Genomic DNA, 20057 nt, shown 5'->3' with positions numbered 1-20057 from the left:
AAAAACCTGTCAGTTTGTATTACTTCTCTGTTGACTCTCTATCAAAGCATGAAGGAAATGGGAGCTGCCATCTTTCTCTTCCTACCAATGGGTAGTATGTCATGTATTAGATAAAATAAGCTGATTTTTTCTTATATTGGTGCAAAATACAGTCCCTTTGAGAACTGGAGAAAACACATTAAATTTCTATCTATTTATTCAGTTACTGAAGGAGACATACCACTTTTGTAGGTGAAGGCGGTGGAAATAATGATGTTTCTGGAGCTTTTTAAAAACACATAGGCAGTGCTCGCAGATGCTTGTGATATCTAGTGTTGAATTCTGATCAGGTCTCCCCAAAGCAGATCTTTTTGGATATTCATGAACTGTTAATTTTTAAGTTATATGCAAAAGAGAATAGTGAAACTTGCATCATCTTTAATATGTTCAGGTCACTTCCTTTTGATACCAACACCCAAAGAAGCCAAATGAGAAAAGAGAATATCAAGGATGATCAAGGCTTCTTTTCCGCATGAGAAATTTTCACTCTGTTAAACATTGCCTCTGCATGAGCTTCCAGCTACCTGATATTTGTGGCCATGAGAATGAACATATGCAATTACAATAGGTAAGCCACTCCATGCTTCTACCCAAAGCAGAGCCAGGATCTGAAGGATCATGCCATTGGCTTAAATGTCATCCCACGAAGAAGGAAAGAGTTTGAAACTCTCTTTATTCCTGTGCTTATGTTTAAATACATTTCATCACACTCAAGCATCTCTCTGCAATCATGGCTACCATCGGAATAGGCTCCTGTTCTTAAAAATCCCACACTTTAATATCTATCCAGAGTGCCTGAGAGCTTTGATTTCAAGTTAATTTTTTGATAAGACAAGCTACAAAGCGCACAGTCTACAGCAGAAGAATAGAGGACCAAGTTATTCTAAACTTGTATCAAGAAATTAGATACTACAGACTGACAATTTCAAATGTTGAGCTACAATTCTGTCTGTTTGCTCCAAGCACTCCATGCACAGAACAGACACTGCTGCATCTCACCTCAGGTAGACCCCGGAGATCAGGAAAATATCCAGAATTACTTTGATCATTATCTTGATGGAAAATATTAATTTTTTTATAATGAAACATGATGTATGGTGGTTTCCTTGGAACTAGTTATGATAACAGTAGTCAAAGTGGAAAAACTGTAAAACTACTTTGCTTTATTTTACCATGGGATAAGTTACTTTTGGGGTTTTCTGTTTTAAAATCTGATAGATGGCCACTTTGTAAATACAAAAGTGATTACTTGATTAAATCTAAAAAGTACACCTGGCAAGCAGACCTTTTCTAGGAATGAAAAAAAGATCCTTTCAAATAGGAAACATCAATTCTTAGCAGTAAGGTTACCATCTCTTCACCTTATATCTCTTAGGAGACATTTATTATCCTTGACTGCTCTGCTTACTATCACAGGAATATTGTGGAACATCGTGTTTCCTTTTATACTTGAGAGGCACTGCTGCTGATCGTCCGATAAGTCAGATATTTCCCTACAACATTCTTTATTATGAGGCTCATCATATACAATGTATAGTATACTTCTGTTTTCACATCCCACCCTGACCACTGGATTCAGTTGATACATATCAGCTCACAACCCATAGGATCGTATGTCTGCAGCATACTGTGTAATATTGTTGAAAATATTCACTATCTGCAGTTTCTAGGCCATGTCCCCTGGGCAGTTTGGTGTCACCTCTTTGACTGCGACTAATGAGCGCCTGGAATATTGGCAGAGGAGTATACTGACAGTGTAATCCTCCTTGTGGTCCCTTCAGATCAAGGTGCATGAATATTTGCAGGGAGAGAGGGAGGAAGCTGCTTTGATTCTGTACTTGTTCTGCAAGTCCATTGAGACATTAGGACGTGAAGGCCTTGTGCTTATCAACTGTACTGGAGAGGGTTGAATCAAGTCAGAAGGAACTGAGCCCAGGTCTAACCACTGCCAGATGTTGAGCCTTACTGAACTAGAACAGCCACAGGAGTCTGAACAAGGAGCTGCTTGCTTAATAAAAAGCATATTTGGTCTTCAATACACTTCTTTGTCCTTGCTGATATGCCACAAGATACATGGTGGGCTCTGTGCTGACCTAGCAGTTTCCATTGGTGTTCTTGCAGCTTTCAGACCTCCTCATGTGTTGTGGAGGTTATAAAAAGTTCACATTTGTTCTAGAATGCCTCAGACCACAGATAACTTAATATATGATTTTAAGAAGCAGATGACCTAATCCAGGAGACACTACTACAGAAGCTGAGAATACCAACAAAAAATGTGTCTGTGCATGTCTGTATCAGTGCATCTGCTTCTAGAAGAAAACTATGAATCAGGAAGTAGAACTAAGAAAGCAAGAGGGTAAAAAAGAAGTCATTTTATTCTAGAACAGAGAGGTGATCCTTCAGTGTGCCATACAGAAATCAGATCTAGAAGTCAAGTGATTTTGGAAGAACTCATTTGGAGAAGGAGAATCCTAAAAACAGTCAGCACTTGAAACCAGCACCCTCCAAAGAGGATCTGTGATATTTTGATATAGTATTTCTTTGAGAACCAAGAGAGAGATCCAGCTACAACCAATTTTATAGGTTCTGACTAAACATGGTGCAAAAAATATGATAACATCTCACAGTGTTTGTCACTGCATTGGTAGAAAACAAGGTGCTTGGTATAGATCCATATATTCTGGGCTGAGCTTGATATAAGGTTCCCCTAGTATAAAAAGACATTAGCACTGAACCTCTTCTGATTTTCTGTCTCACTTTCAGATGACAGCTCCTCTGGCAGTTAATGCACTCCCAGAAATGTGACCGTGTAGTTCCTTGGCTTTGTCAAGGCTACTGCTGCCTTCTCAGGCTCTTTGGTACTCTGAACACAAATCTTTTAGGAAAGTTCCAAGACTGTAGATGCTCTAGGTTTATGGCACTCTTGAGGAACACATAGTACTTAAAAAAATTTAGGGTTCTGAACACCATTGTTGTATATTTTAGTTAGAAATGCACAACTGCAACACAACAGACAACACCATGCCCACAGTATATACTATCGTTAAGAAATGAGGTTTTAGATCTTTGAAAATAGGTCTGAGCTGTTCAATAGGTGCACTTCTACATATACCTCTTTAAGTTATTTCAGTCTCCTCTGCAGAAATTCTGTGATTTTTTTCTCCATGTTATGCAAAAATGTTTTCTTTCTTAAAATAGTTTTCTGTGTGTTTGAGCTTTCTCCTGGATTTCATATTCTTTACGGTTTTAAAAATCTGTATCAACACTGGTACTTTTTATTAGGCTATAGATACGCATCATGTCTCTAAATACTGTTCCTTACAAAAGTTGGGGAGGAAGAAAACTCTTTTTCAAAGGCTTTTCTTGCTCACCTGGGAGGCAATGAGGGTAAAAATCTACATCAGCAGTCCAAGGTATCACTTACTTGGCTCTTGGACTAGTGGGAAAATTAAAAATCAGAAATATTATTAGGCATTTTTTCACAATAGAGCTTGTTGGCTGGCAGGAACACACCAACAAAGTCCAGAGTTTTCAAGCAAATTCACAAATTTTCTAAGTTTTTCAAATTGTCACATGCATACAGAGCTTTTTTGTACTTCTTTATGTTCTGCAACTTTACACAGAGAAATTTGGAAGGTATTAGAAAATAGGGAAGGCCAAATGCCAGCTATTGAAAGCTAAGACATCTCAAGTGAATCAGTTTCACTGCTGATTTAACAGGTCCACAGAGTCTGAAGTGATAGGTTGTAGTTCATAGGAGGCTACTACTGTGATGAAAAGATGCTTAAAATTGCATTAGATATTTACAGACCCAGAGGTAAGGCCCCAGTGGATTATTATATACAACATAAAGATTTTATTTTTTTTTAAAAAGGATTAAATGCTGACCTGCTATGAGCTTTTGACTCAATCATATCAGGTCTCAGCTACAAGGATGACCTTGGTGGGTGAGTTCCCTGACATATGTAGTTCGCACTTGGCCTTGCTTACTTTGTTTAAATTTAGATTTATACATTTTTCATGTTTAAGCAGTAGGGTAGCTGGTAAATAGACATTTTTAGTAAATAATTGCTCATGTTGCTACTAGCTGACTGACAACAAATGAAATCCTACAAGGATTTTTATATATTCTGATGGTAGTGATACAGCTAAGTGGCCACTTGGTAGGTGAGAGCTTTGTTTGTCTAGGGTTTTAGCATAATCATTAAATCACAGCTTTCCCTAATTGCTTCAGCTGCAGCCAGACTCAGTTGGATGGGATTCTGAAGCAAATGGAATCCTGTCACATTCAATATCACTGTTTGCTTTATTAAATAGCATTTCTCTGGGGACCTGCATAGACTTTTGGAGTTTTTAATTTGTTACAGTATGTAATAGCTGGCTTCTGTAAAAGAATTGTTCACCAAGCTGCATTCTTATTATTACTACTGATGCCTTTTTACTTTAAATGAGGTTGACAAGATAAGAGATGCCATTTAGAAGAAAGCTGTACTTACTTTTCTCAGTGAAGACTGAGTTTTGAAAGGGAGCAATTCTTGGTATGCATAAATTCTCCCACTGCTTTTGAAGTGAAAATTTAAAGTTAATAATTAAAACAAACACATAAACCCACTCTGTTATCACAACCTTCATTCTCTCTATATTTCTTTTGGTGCCTTTCAGTACAGTATATCCTTTGATTTAGCAGCCGTAACACCCTTGTCAGTGATCAGTTACACTGTTCTACAATTTTATAGTGGCAATAACAGTAAAAGTTTTGGTTCTAAGTAGCTTTTTCGTGGCAAGCAGGTGATTCAGACATCTCCATTTGAATCAGAATTTTAATTTGTAAATGCAAATGTCAGTTTAAAAAGTTCACTACCCTGTACTTCTCACCATAAAGACTTGTAAACCATTGTATATGTGAGTGTCTCAAGCACAACCCATCCTCACTTTGTCAGAGCAATCTGGACTCCTGATTATTGTTCCTTCATTGATCAGTCTTGGCTATCACATGCCCAGTAGTGAGCATTATGTACTTGAGAAGGATAGTGCTACACCACAGAAACAAGGAGCAACTGAGTCATCTGACGGCCGCAGAATAATTTGTGAGCAATGTCAGTATTTGATATGTTGCCTTGTCGCAGGATTTCCTTATATTTCAGATTACTGAGGATGTAGGAAGATACATATGAACAATTCTGTCTTTAGTTTAATTGTATTTTGTACAGGATTTTTTATCCAAATACAGTACAAGATAAAACACAGGATCTTAGCACATTTATTTGCAACCATGGCTAGCTGGGGAGTGAAGTTAGGAAGCCAGGCAAATAATCACATCTTCTTCATTTAAAGCATTTCATACTGGCAGAAATCTTTAACCAGTGCTCCAACTTCTGTCTGCCACTTGGAGCTTTTTATATGAAACAGCAGGAACCTGGCAGCCTGGAGATCTTTGAGCATTGAGAGCAAAAAACTTGAACATCATTTATAAGTTTTCCTGCCAAGACTGTTAAAATCTAGACAAAGTAGATACAGTTGTTTCACCCAGCTATTCACTTATTTTTGTCCTTCACTATGTAAGCTCTCAAAACCTCAACCAGTTTTCTTCTTGACTTTTAAATTCTTGGTAGGTACATAGAATAGGATTTATCTTACCTACCTTTATCCCTGTAACAGTTACATGTCTAGACTGAACCATTCTCTAGGCTCCCTCTACAGACAGTGAAGAGACAGATATCTCTAGGAGGCTTTTTATCTCATATGAATTTAGACAACTGTCTTGGGGTGAAATGAATCCCAGCCCTGTTGTCACCCTCCAGCTTTGATTCAGCAAATGTAACAAGCTCCATTTCCATGCTGGGATTTGGAGCCTTGCACAGAATATTCCACATCTGATTTCCACTTAATTTAATGGAAAATGAATGCATAAGTCTTTTAATTAGCTTTGAAAATCTCTGCCTTAATGTTTGATTAAGTCTGAATGCATGTGTTTGTATATTAAAAATTACAAGCAGTAAATGTATCTGTATTATTTTCAAAAACCTGAGCATCTGACAACTGCAGCTGATTAGCGGACAATACTGACTATGGTATAGTGTTGAAAACTGGAAAAAGTAAGTAGAGATTAAAATATGGACTTAATAAGAATACCTCAGCACTACCTTTTTTCTTGTCTCTCTCCTAAGTAGAGTTTAGATTCCAAAACACATTTTACACAAATAATTGTGGATAAAGTGACATTGCCAGTTGACAAAAATGGCAATTACTAGTCCTAATAAGTACAGAAGACATAAAGGAATTAACTTGAAGTGTAGTTTTGCTATGCTAAAAAAGTAATCCTTTAAAATGATCACAAGAGTAGGGCTTCTGAGATGAGTTGAATAAAAAAACCGTGAATGAAATTTTAAGGGACATAACTTGCAGGTGACTCTAGCTCTTTTATGAAATTATTTGTAAATTCCCACACTGTTTTTTTGCTTAAAGAATGTGCACTGTTTTTGTAGCAAAGACATGGGGTTTTTTTATTAGCAACACATAACAAGAACTCATATTTGTGCTTTTTGCCAGAATTTTTCTGTAAGGTGCTGTAGTGTTTGCTTCTCTGCACTGTGAGGAACTATATACTGTGGTTACAATTTCTTTGGGTGATACTTGAACACCCAGAACTACAATATTATTATAAAACACCTAAATGCAGTAATACATAATTTAAACAATATATAATTTAAAGTGTATATATGATTGAAAATTGTAAAAAAAGGGAGAATATTCTTAAATACTTCTTTCTTAATTGTTTTTTCTTTTTCTGACTAGTTACTGCTAAGTTAAACTTTTGTGCATGAGGTTACCTGTCCTCTAAAGGAGATGGGTCATACGGTATACTTGATCTTTTCCACTTCATGTACCTTTGCAAGAAATAGCAGCTCATTGGTTACACAGAGCTGTCCATAATTTTGATATTCCCTTACCTGGTTTGCAAAGCATAATAGGAAGTCATAATCTTTAGTTAATTAGACTTGAAGACTAACAAATCCATAGTTGGATCCCAGTTCAGCAAAACTTTTAAGCATATCCTTAATTTTAAAGTCTCTTGCTGAGTCTTAGCAAGAGTTTTCTCCAAGTCCTGTAAGGTAAAGTTGTGTAGAATGGTCTGGATTGGAAGGGCCCTTAAAGATCATCTAGTTCCAATCGCCCTGTAATGGGCAGGGACACCTTCCACTAGACCAGTTTGCTTGTTCAAAGCCCCATCCAGCCTGGCCTTGAACACTCCCAAGGATGGGGTATCCACAGTTTCTCTGGGACACCTGTTCCAGCATCTCACCACTCTCACAGTAAATAATTTCTTCCTAATAGCTAATCTAAACCTGCCCTCTTTCAGTTTAGAGCCATTACCCCTTGTCCTATCACTACATGTCCTTGTAAATAAGTCCTCTAAGGCTTTCTTTGTGTATATAGAGATACATATCTCTTCACCTGTGTGTCTTTTCAACCATATAATCTTTTTTATGATAAAGTCAACTCTTCATTGCTGCATTACTTAGCCCTGTCCCCATTTGATACTTCTCCAAGAAGCTGGAATGTAGGTAGATGTGTGGTTTGTCTTATCTGAATTTCCCTTTCCTACCTGGATCACTAGGCTTGCACAAGAATAAGGCACATGAGATAAAAGTGTGTTTTTCAGCACAGCTGAAGAACCGTTTCTTACCTCTCTAAGTACAGACTGTTAGATCATGGTTTAGATCATAGTTTTTCAGAAGCAGGGACCTCTGAAGGTCCCAGCTTTGTGCTTGTCTCTAATACACGTGGTGCTTTCATGAGACTTCAGTGATCAAAGAAGTGGTGAGAGTCCAGTGTGAAATGGAGGTCCAGTGTGAAATGACTGTCTTCATTTCATCATGTTCTAATGTAGAATTTAAATGCTGTCAGTAATAATTTTACTTTCACTGTAATAACTGATAAAGGGATTTGTGTTCACTAATTTTTTTTTTTTAGAGCCTTGGGAGTTGGTGCAGTTGGGTAGAGAGATCTAGAGAGGCTAATTTACTAATATTGCTGGGAATATGACTTTTTTTCTGTGCCCTAGTGACACATAATGTTTGATGCTCTATATTCACTCATGGCAATACTAGTTATTGCCTTTTCATTCGGATAGATGGCATAGTAGCTTCCATTTACTCATATAGATGGAAGTAAACAAGGTAAAAAAGAAACCAGGTCAAAATGTCAGAATAAAATAAGAACATTTGTATGGCTGACAGCAGTACAGTAGATAATAGACACACTTAATATTCCATCTCTATAAAACATTCTCAAAGGCAGAGGCTGTGGGGTATTCTGTGGCAGAATAGAGAAGTGTAACTGTGGTTCATTTTTGATAAACACAAAACTCAGGTCTGTGATTTGTCTGCAATGATCATGGATTGAGAATACTACTAAGAAAATCTATTACTGTTCCCAGCCAGCTAGACACATCCTCGTGCCTACTAAAGAGGGCTCAAATTTAAAACAGTTTTGAATATGGATTTAGTATGCACTATATATATAGCAAGTCCTAACTCTGGGTGCTATGGGTGTCTATTTCTGTTAAAAATGGCATGATTTAGTTATTAATGCCCAGTCTTTTTGTTCACACAGCCAAAATATAGGTCTTATCCATAGAGACCAAGCGAAATCTTATCCTATGTATTTAAAAAGGACAAAAGAGCATCTTCTGCTGGTCATTGACAATATTGCTGTGAAATATTGAGGATGATGCTATGTTGGTGATAATGAATTGGCAGTGGAGTGTGTCTTGAGCCCAGCTTCACTGCTCTTTTTTCCCTTTTCTCTCTGCTCTCCATTCTTGTACACAAGTTTCAGGAGTGGAATAATGAATTCAAATTAAAAAAGCAGGTGAAATGACACATTTCATAAGGTAACTCTTTCTGCTCTGTACTGCTTAACAATGTGGAATTAAACTCTGCAATCCCCTGTCTGCTGTAGGTGAATAGTGAAACAGGCACAGAGTGGATTTGAAGAATTCTTTTCTCTTTGTCCACAAGCTGCAGTAAAATTTAAAGACTGACAAATAATAGGTTTGAGACCAGGCATTCTTCTTTGATTCTGTTATTAGACTGAATGAGGTATCTCTCTGTCTTATCCTTTCCTAGCAACTTAAGTTATAAAGCTCTGTAATTTTAAGGACTACAGTTTTAAAAGGTTATCCAAATTGTTATACATATAGCATCTGTGTAGATGGAAAAATTGAGTGGCTTAGATGTAGCGGAATAACTCTACTTTTCTAGTTGTTTGTAGACCAGTCAAGCTATTTGCCAGCCTAGTGAGTAGTTGTCACAACTAACAAAAGTTGTCTAATTTGGGTATATGTTAGTGACCAAATAACAAGGAAGAGGTCAACCATCCATCTGAACATAAGAAAAAAAAATTTGTTGTCCTTATTTCAGTGTCAACATATTTCAGTTAATCTGAACTCCTGGTAGAATTTCCCAGTGTGGACCTGTTATTTGAGAATCTAAGTGACATTATCTCAAAGCAGTATATCTGCAAAGCTGTTGTATGGCCAGTGTCATTACAGTGTAATGGTTTTCCTGTAGTGATGCTGATTCCTAAATGCCTGGGTTGAGAGTTCATCAAGAAATGGCATAAATCACATAAATCAATCTGCATATTTTGCAAAGCTTCTCTCTTTTTACTTTTTTTTCTCTCCCATTTTTATCTAAAGTTGAATAATTAATGTTTGATTTTCACAGTTCCCCATTCAGAAAATGGGCTGTTACCCTCCGGTATTTTGTTGTCTTAGAGTGTAATGGTTTATAGGTAATAAAAATAGGATCCTTGATATATTAGGAATTTCAAGTGAACGTGTAAGAGTAACTCCTGTTATGAGCTATTCCCTGAAATTTCATTAGATTCTTAAAGTTACTGCAGATTTACATGGGAAGCAGAAACATTGCCCCCATTTTGCACCCCAGTCCGTCTCTCTGAGGAGGTATTGCTGTGGGGATCTGTTGCATGGCTATTATCTGCCTTTTCAATAAAAGAGAAACTTGATGTTGTTTCTTTACTGTACAAATGAAGATAAGTTCCTAAGTGGAATGTAAACAATAATTTAATTAATTATTAAGTGAGCTGAAGAAACTGATATGTTTGGGGCATTGAGCAGAGTTTTGGCAAGAAGTTGCAAGTATGTAATGGAACAGAAAACTACGTATGACCAAAGCCAAGTCTTAAAATCTTTCAGCCAGTTTTACTACACATTGTTTGAGAGATGGAATCCAGCCACACTAGTGAGTGAAATAAAAGCAAGCAACACCATTAAAACTGTGCGTATGTGTGAAATAACAAATGGAAGGACTAGAGTAGGCCATTCCTGGCAGCAGAATGGGAAATGGAGGTTCTGTAAGATACCACTAGCTTCAAGATTAAAGTATATTTAATTCTATGTAAGGCACGCTTTATGTTTGAGATAAAAAATCAGATAGATTAACAAATTGCAAAAGCAGTGGGAGTGGTCCTTACAAACCAGCCCTGAGCAAAAGACACTGGGAATATAAGATAGGTGTGCATCTTCTTGTACCTGTGTAACAGCCATTTGACTATGTGGGTTTCTCACCCACATATGTATGAGCATTCCACTCTTTCATTCTGTTCATACTGTTTCCAAGAAAATCAATCTAAGACTCATAATATCTGTATTCCTTATAGAATTCATATAAATAGCAAAAGACCCCTATGCCAGATTATAAAACCATTGTGCTTTGCAGGACCAGATCTGCAGATCAGTACTCAAATGTCCAAATAGATGAAATTAAGATATATAGATCCCTATTAATTTGTTATTCCTGTTTAATTTATATCAGAATCCTAAATATGTTAGGTAGAAACAAGATGGATCTAATTTTAAACTAATGGAGAAAATTATTGGTATTTGGACTATGTGCTCTGAGTATAAACTTTAATGTCAGATTTTTTGATATACTTATCTTGTGAGTTTTTTAATTTGTAATGGCTGCAGAGTTTTTACAGGTGTATTTAATGGCAAAATCTTATCTTGAGTTGCATTTTAACAGCTCAAGTATAGTTTAATTTGCTGGGAACAGGAGGAGGGGAGGAATGCCATTCTTTCCTTGGGGAGACAGCAGTTTCCTCATGCAGCATTAACTTGAAAGAATATGAGACACGTGTATGTTGCCAACAGGAGTGTGGATGTATAGAGTTCTGAAAATAGTAAGTGTCAATAGGTAAGAGTTGCAGGTGCCAGAAGAAAAATGTAAGCTCCCAAGGGCACTATCTCTTTTTATTTTTGCCTTGTCCAATGCCAAGGTTGATGTTTAAAATTCAGATTTTTCCGTGAAAAGTGATTATACAAAAAAAAAAAAAAAAGGTCTTGTTTCAGAACAGATGTGTTTCCTGTGTGTATTCAGAATCACATTTATTTGTTCCCATACCTTTATTTTAATATATTATTTACGCTTGTTACACATGTGCAGCCAAAAGCAATGTGAGGGAGAAACCAAAAATCAGCTTCTCACTGGGGATGAACTGTGGAGCTGCTGTAAAGGGCAGCTCTGATGAAGGCTTATTGGCAGCAGGATCTCTGTATCCACTCTTTTTGGGAACACAGCAGCCATGCTCTGTAGCTCTTTTGCCTCTGCAAAACACTAGCCTCGAAATCTATAACAGGGGATTAATCCACTTAACCCGTGATGGCAGCAAACTGAGACAATTATTACTTTTTCCATCCCTGGTAGGCACCAAGGACAAGTGTTTACTATTCTTTATAGCAATCTTTTCATATGGTTAAAGCCTGTCATCACATTTTCTGTGAGCTTCTTCTGTCTTATACAAAATAGAGGTAGATCCTTCTGCCTTGCTTCTTGTGAATCTTTTGGGGTTGGTTTATTTGTTTGCATTTGTCCTTAAACTCATTGATTCCTGTGTATCTCAGAAAAATTCTTTTAGAATGGGTAGCCCAGTCCTGGCCACAGTACTCCAGAAGTGGACACACTATTCCAGTTGAAGTCTTTCAAGAGATGTATTTGCTGGAGTGGACGGCTATTGTATCTAAGACATTTCCCTTATTTGTGAGACATTTGCTTTATAAGCGGGACCATTTTCTACAGTACTACCTAGCCAGTTATTCCCCATTTTTTTTTTATCCTTTTGTCACTTCATTTTACTGAATTTCATCTTCATTTCAAATCATTTCTCCAATCTACCAAAATCATTTTGAATTCCAGTTCTGTCCTGCAAGGTGTCTTCAGCCTCTCAAGTGTGGTTTCATGTACTGACTTTTTACATACACTGCATTCTGCCTTCCAAGTCATTAAACAAAAATAAAGGGATTTGGAGAAAATGCCATAGTCTCAGTTGGCCTCATATTCCAGTTGCAAGATCTAATTTGGTTCAGCAATCACCATCACAGACAAGAAGAAAAGCCTCATTTAGCTTGCAGACTCTTAATCATGTAAGTGTGTAAGGTGTAAAGAAGAACCCAGCTTGACTCTCAGATCACACAGTGAACGTACAGGACTGTTAGATGGAGGGGGAAAAAGAACAACATTGTACTTAAAACTGATTACATTTGCCAAAGAACTCAGAGTCAGGAAAAAATATTGAAACCCTAGGATTCCATGTACTTGGAGACCCTTTTCAGAGTTGAGCCATGCTTCAAATTACAAATAATACCAGGGGTGGAATGGATCAGAGGGAATAATGACAGTTGTAGCAGAAGATGTTTTGCTGCTTGGGTAGTCTGGCCACAGCAGCATGGCATCTTTACTTCTAACCCAACTTGCAGGCTTCTGCCCTCTTCTGTCCTGTGACCCATTCCATAAGTATATTTTAATACAAAATATTTTTTAAGTATTAATATTTTTTTTTATGTTTAGGCCATTATTTCAATGTTTGAGCATGTGAGTGCAGTATGTGAAAGGGAGGTTGCCATGGTAATTTCTCATTATTGTTGAATAGAAAAATAATTACTCTGGCAAAATCCCCCGTAACCTGTCAAAGCATAAGTTAAAGATGCCTGAGGGCAGCCTTGCCTTCACCATCCCCTTTTTGCAAAAAAAAAAAAAAAAAAAAAGGATGGGTTTTTGGTTTGGTTCGGTTTTTGTTGTGTTTTTTTTTTTTTTTTTAATAACTGGATCCTTTTTCAGCTTGGCTGGGGACACCTCATTTGATTTGGTTCACATTTGGCTGTGAGAGTAGTTGGGCCCACCTGTGACAAGGGTGGAGCAGAGAATTAATCAGCAGAGCGTATCCAAGCTTGACAGAATTTATATATTCTTTTAGGCTTTGGTTTTCTTTCTGGGGATGGTGTGTTGCATTTTATGTTTTTCCTTCTTCCTGACATAAAATATGCAAAAGCTTAAGATAAAGACCTTGGACAGTATTCAAACTGTGACCGGGTCTGGATATTTCATCTATCCAGGGAGGGAATTCACAGTACTTCCATGCCCACATTTTTCTTGCTTTCAAGACTTCTTGGAAGCCAGAATGAGTGCAAGTATGTGTGGTTTTGAGGTGAGGCCCTGCACTTTCCTTGCTCTTCTCTGTCTTTTTGCCATGTGCATTTACATCCTGGCTATGTGATGTTCCTGTTTTTGTTCCCATGTCACTGGATGCTACATGGCTACGTAGCTCCAGTGATACTCAGCTACTCAGTTAAAAAGAACTGCAAATGTGGTATGTGACATTGCTTAAATCCTTCCCTCCCGTCTTCCTTCCCTATGACAAGTATGTCCAAAAGATTGCAGTTAAACAGTTCTGCTGTCTCTCTTTTGCCACTACTTGTTGAACAATACACTCTTGTATGGGCTTATAATGTAACCCACCAGGCTGTGCTGAGTGAAGGGTCCATGTGCAGAGGTGTGTTGAACACCTGTGTATATATTTCATTCTTACCGTGGCTACTCAGCTCCTCAACACAACAGTTTGCACATGGTAACACTCATCAGGTTTACACCAGGAAAGAGCAGCAACTCTGTGACAACAGATGTTGCAGATGTGGGGACAACTTTGATACCTCTTTGTGTGACTGAACTGCAGGGCCATATGGTCCTATCACTGCCAGGTGGGATGGGCCTTGGCAAGGAAGGAGTGTTACAGGCTCTGACGCAGCCAAGAAGTCTCTCTGGCGTCTCTGGTACGACCCAGATTGCTAAAACCTCTCCTTACCATTTCTCCATTGTATGCTTGACAAAAATCAAAGTGGAGAGACAGGAAAGATACCTTGCTCAGCATTTTGGAGTGAAATCCAACAGTAACATCATCTGGAAATACAGCAGCAGAACTAAAAACGCCAGATAGTTATTTCTCTGCATGTATACGTATAATGACTATGATAGATGTGTATTTTCTCTTAAACTGATATTTTATCTCAGGGGTTTTTTTCCTGTGAAGGGAACAAATATTTTTCTGGATTAGATCTATAATGCTCAGGCATTAAGAGGTTCTCATTGCTCACTGTGCTGAGTGAACCTGGCCTTGCACACTAGTTAGGCAGCTGCCATGCGTGGGACAGAGTGGCTCTGAGTGCAACTTGGGCATCTTCACAAGTGTATTTCCAGCTTTGTTGCTGTTCCTGTGTGCTGCAAGTGATTTAAGTCTCAGGGGCCTCAAAAGAGCAGAAGAGACTGTACCAAAAATTTCTAATCCAGCTATTAAATATATCCATAGCTTTTGAATTAAACCTTTGGTGTGTTTTGTGTTTTCTGACTTCTGTGAAAAACCTTGCAAGCTGGACCACTTGGTCACGTCCTAGACATTGAAGTTTGGGTGGCTGTTTTTGATCATTCAGGTCTGAAAATACCTGGTTCAATTGTCAAAGCCAAGAAACTACCTGTAATGGTGTACTGGTATATGCTTTACATTGTACACTATATTAATAATTGCCATGTGTATTACACCTATGTGTATTACTTTAAGTCTAAGTATACACCGGTCACCTTAACATATTGTTTTCACTTCATGTATCACACTTAAAAGTAAAGTTGTCTGACAACAATTACATTTAAGTAACTAACTGGTATTTAACCTGCAGTAGCATCATATTTATAATAAATGCACTGAAGTGGAATGGCCATTATATGTAGTTTCTAAATAACTTTATTGTCAGCTCATGCTGATGATTGGGTTATGTAGCATTTTAGAATTAAGTCCTGAGGTTTTTTGATTACTAGGACTAAACATTTGAGACACATAGCCCAGAAAAGGAGGGAAAAATCATAGTTGCTTAATTTGCTACTGATTTATAAAGCTATATTTAACATTTGAACAAAAAATTCTTCATTGAAATGAAAGTTTTTACATATTTAGTGTGCTTGATAAAATGAAAGACAGTCTATTGTATAATAAACTAAGCACTTTATTTTTTTCTTAAGTTAGAAATGGAACTTTATCTAGGAAAATTAGTTTGAAATATCATATAGACACCTGTACTCCAAAACCATGGGTGAAGAAGATAAACTAGGTGTGATCATGTGGAATATCCTTTACAACATATCAATATATATTTATTTTGCCTCCTATTAAGTGAATGATCTGTTGCTTCCTAGGACAGTGACAACCTCTGGTGGGATGCCTTTGCAACTGAATTTTTTGAAGATGATGCAACTTTAACCCTTTCATTTTGTTTGGAAGATGGACCAAAGCGATACAGTAAGAAATGTATATTTTTTTATCTACTGTTAAGTCTGAGTTTCTAAACACAGTTTGTCTGTACAAGACAGATGCAACCCTGGCAATGACAAAGTCACTTGTGTGTATTCAGTGACCATTAGGTTCCATTAAAAATTGCATGAGTTGGGGATCCATTATTTTTGTGGAATTCTCTGAATTTGATTACATGAAAATAAATTATTTCCTAGTGGAGTGAAGCAAATAATAAAATATAATCTTTGGATTTTTATTTTTAATAAATAAGCTTTGTGGCTGTGCTTGCACTCTTTGTTAATTTGTTTTCTGCAACGATTCAAGTGTTGAGTCTTGTGGGCAAAATTGTTCACAGAAAGGGAACTTCGTAGCAAATATCAGTGTTGTTGCTGGAAGGGCTTCCAAATCTAAACAGGGATCAGAAAAACAACAAATCAAAAGCTATATCTTTGCTAATGTAGATAAGTATTCCATCAGCTGTGTGGATCTATGCTGCTTGCACACATTAAGGACCTGCCTTGGATATTGTCTGAACAGCAGTGGAAGTCCAGAACACTCTTAATCAGGCACTAAATGAAAGCTTGAATAGAAGTGCAGCAGTGAATAAATCTGATGGCACTGGTATCCATTGCCTGCACACGCTGAGCAGCAAAAAGGGATAAAATTCATCGAACAAATTGTTTGAAGTGAATAATTCACTCAGCTTTAGCACTAAGCAACAGAGAGAGAAGTAAACATTGAAAAACTGCATTGCCAGTTGTTTCACTCGATTCAGAGTGACCCGTGCTTTATGGTGACAGCTTGTACTCTGTTTAATGCTTTGAATCTTGTGAGATTCTTCTTTTTCATGAGAGTGACTGAATGTCAGCCTATCACTCACGTACTTCTAATTCCTTTTATCAATTATCTCAGGTATTTATTTGACAAGTGTTACCTTCTCCTGGAGAAAAAATAACAGCCACTTTGAAAGCACGTTCTGGGATTAGTGTTGACAGAATTACAGTTTCTTGCCTTTCAAAGCAAGTGATAACTCTGTAAAGGTCCTTAAATTACAGCCTATAGCAACGTTGGTAACAGCTGATCTGTCCTGATTAGGTTGAGTCAACTTGTCAGATATCAGATTTGCTAGTTGTGTTATCAGTCCAGAAGGCACAGATACATCAGCAAAAAAGCAATTAATGTCCAGTTGGATTCAGAGGGAGTTGTGATTCTGGAAAACAGTGCTGCATATGAAAGAATTTGTCAAAGTGTAAAATATTCCTGTTGTCACAAATGCTTGATAATGGTTATACTGTGTGTAACTGGGACGGTTTGGTACAGAGTAATACTGTAATTCTTGCCATTGTTTCTGATAAGCATGATTGAAAGATCAAATTACTGTAGGTATGTTTTTAAAAGAACTAGTACACAGGATTTTCCCTCTGGTTTTAATTTCTGACCTCTGCACAAACTGTTGTTGCTTTTGCTGTTATTCTCAGCATCTGAAATTGAGGGTTCTCATTTGGAGCTCTTTGCTGTTCATTCCTATTTCCTTTCCTTCATTAGTAAATATTCCTGTAATTCTGAACTACAGTATTGGTGATTCTTTTTGACATGAGCAGTATGACTGTACAGTGATACTCTAAAGAGCATGCTTGTGCTGTTCCAGTCTGGGACTTCCACTGTCCTCTGAGAAGGCTTGAGAGCAGCCTTGGGGGTGCCGTGCTGTCCAAGTCCCTGCCTGGGGACACATTCAGCATTGCCAGGGGAGGCTGCAGAGAGGAGGTTGCATGTTAAGAGTAGCTTTCTCTTCCTAGGAGGGAAGTTTGTGTCCAAACCCATGTTCAGGAGTTGAGAACAGAGCAGTTTGCTCCCTTTTTGAGTACAAATAGCAGAAAATCACTTCACCTGTAGCAGGTACTCAATGAGCACAGAGACTTGATTGAGGTCTTCCTTTTGCCTGCCCAAGCCACGCTTATGCTCTGTTATGCTTTTATGGATGCTCTTGGCATCTCCCAAAGACCATAATGTCACCTAGTACCTTTACTCCAAGAAACCTGTGAAATTGTTGGCCAAGGGCTGTGGCTTCTCTTAGGTCAGCCAGAGTATTCTGAGTGGTTGCAGCACCAAGCATGGAACTTTGACAGAGACGAAACAAAAGTCTTCATACTTGCTGTCCACGGCAAGACAACTGCCTCCTTGCCCAGTATGCATGCTCTTTAGTACATAGTGAGCATTAAAAATATTGGAGCTTGCAGAGGGGGAAAAGAAAAGATAAATTGTTTGTTATTACTCTTGCAGGCACAAACAGTAATGGAGGCAACCAAGATAAGGCCCAGGAAGAGAGAAATAGCCATCCTTTGAGAAGTTGTTTATAAAGTTGAAAGTGATGAAAGATGCTAACCTCTTGCATTTTCTTCCAGAATTCAAAATTGCCCGCCTTTGTCTTACTTCAGCCTCTGAGAGATTTGCTTACATCTCTGACATTGGTTGTGGCCACCACCTCATTTTCTTTCCTTTGAGCAAAAGTTTCCCTCTTTCTTTCCTTTGGGCAAAAGTTTCCCTCTTTTGCAAACTAAAATATAATTGGAGCAAACAAATTCCATAAATAATCTTAAGTGTGTGTGCATATGTGGAGAGAACAAATAGTTTGTCAGCGGCCATGTTTTCTCTCTGGGTTATGGCAATTCCCAGTTCTTTTCCTTCCTTCTTCTCAGGGGCTACCCAGATCTTGCCTTAAGCCATCAGAGATGTGGAGGAACAAAGTGTTTTGTCCCAGGTCCTTTCTTCAGAGCCCCTCAAGAAAATTGTGTGAGGCTGCTAGGAACTTGCATGGTCTCTTCTGTTCTTCTCTAATCTTGACTGCAGTTCCCAAACCCCTTTGGGGGCTTCTTTCCCATGCTTGCTTTAAACTTTTCTTTTCTGTGAGTTTCCTATCGTAGCCTGTTTCCCAGCTGGCTTTCTCTGCCCTCTGCTCTTACCTGAACAGTCCAATCCCACAGCCAACACAAATGTTCAGAGCATGTGAATAAGGCCTGTAAATCATTGTTCATGTAAGTGTTAGAAGATGTAAAAAAAAAATATTACTTTTTTTTGTCTCCAATTTCTTTTTAACTTTTAATATACAGTTCTGTCCAAGGAATTGTAAGGTTTGTAAACTCACTGTTTTTTATCTCAGAAAACTATGTTGCTTATTTAATTTCATGGCCCAAAACTGAAGCTTTATGAAAAACACCAAATATTTTTAGGTCTACCATTGATATTACCATGTTTACAGCACTCGATACTGAGAAAAGCAGTTTTTCTTCCCTTTGCCACTTTCACTGTTTCTCATCACTTGTCAGCTCTCAGATTCTTTAATTAGTAGGGAAAAACAGATATGGGTCAAAATGGGGATTTTATGTCACTGGGTTATATTTACTTTGATTTGCATAACACAGTACTATATACTGGTACTTGACCTAGCTTTAAATGTACCTGTATATCTGAATGGCACAGCATGTAAAGATATTTATTATAACCTGGAAAGAGCAGAGGTTTGTTAGTTCAGTGATCCACCAGTGCTAATTAATTTGATTGCCAAGTTTGTTAGACCTAGACCAGTTATCTTTGCAGAACAGTATTTTGCCTTGGATAGATGTTCAGTTGAAAGACCAGCTTAACTTTTTCATGTAGAGATTCTGTGTCAGACCTGAAATAGCTCCTGTGCCTATCTTTGCAGCTCTTTTTGTCTTTCTTCAACATTTGATTTTTGTAGATGCAAGAACTTTACCTTCCTCAATTCCTTATCCTTGGCACAGCATTCCAAAAAAGAACATACTGTCTTTTTTCAAACAGCCACTGAAAATGTATGTTTTTCTCCTATTTGCTTATACTCCTCAGCTATTCTTTTGGTCTGCTATTATCTATGAACCTTACTCACATTCTATGCTGAAATTTTAATGAGAAATGCTACAGAAAATGTAAATGTATTTAAATGTAACAAAGGTGTAAATTATAGGTTTCTCTAGTCTGGTGTTTTGGCTACCATGAGATGGAGAGAAACCTCACACATTCCAATGCCTAAGGGCAGGAAACGATTCCCAAAACCAAAGAGATGCTACCTGGTTTATACTGCATTGAATTATAGTCATCAAAAACTAAGAAGTAAACCCATGAAGTTCATTCTACAGTGAGAGGAAAAAGAAATTTGCTCTAATGTCTTATGCCCTAAATAGTTTGATCAAGAAGTAAATAGGATTTCAACAAAACTAAAATAAGAAAACAGGCCTAATGGAGCAGATTTTTTACTTCCTTGTTATGGTTAAAGCATTCATTTCCTGTTAAGAGGCTTCTATCCCTGTAAAAGGGTAAATACTAGACTCTGATCCATTGTTGCCCAGGTTCTTTGTTTCTTAGAG

At 37.6% G+C, this 20057-nt stretch overlaps 1 protein-coding gene across 10 annotated transcripts in view; it reads left to right on the top strand.

Annotated features, from left to right (window-relative positions):
- LDB2 (LIM domain binding 2) overlaps positions 1 to 20057 on the top strand; it is a 219392-nt gene that overhangs the window by 61217 nt on the left and 138118 nt on the right. For all 10 annotated transcript variants that reach the window (XM_027642859.1, XM_027642860.1, XM_027642857.1 and 7 more), the window contains one exon: positions 15582 to 15684. In XM_027642859.1, the coding sequence (XP_027498660.1) occupies positions 15582 to 15684 (103 nt within the window). The remainder of the gene's footprint in view (positions 1 to 15581; positions 15685 to 20057) is intronic.

The sequence above is a fragment of the Corapipo altera genome, unplaced genomic scaffold (genome assembly GCF_003945725.1).
Source record: "Corapipo altera isolate COAL_440 unplaced genomic scaffold, ASM394572v1 22, whole genome shotgun sequence".
Classification (NCBI taxonomy): domain Eukaryota; kingdom Metazoa; phylum Chordata; class Aves; order Passeriformes; family Pipridae; genus Corapipo; species Corapipo altera.
This window is presented reverse-complemented; position numbering and strand designations above follow the sequence as displayed.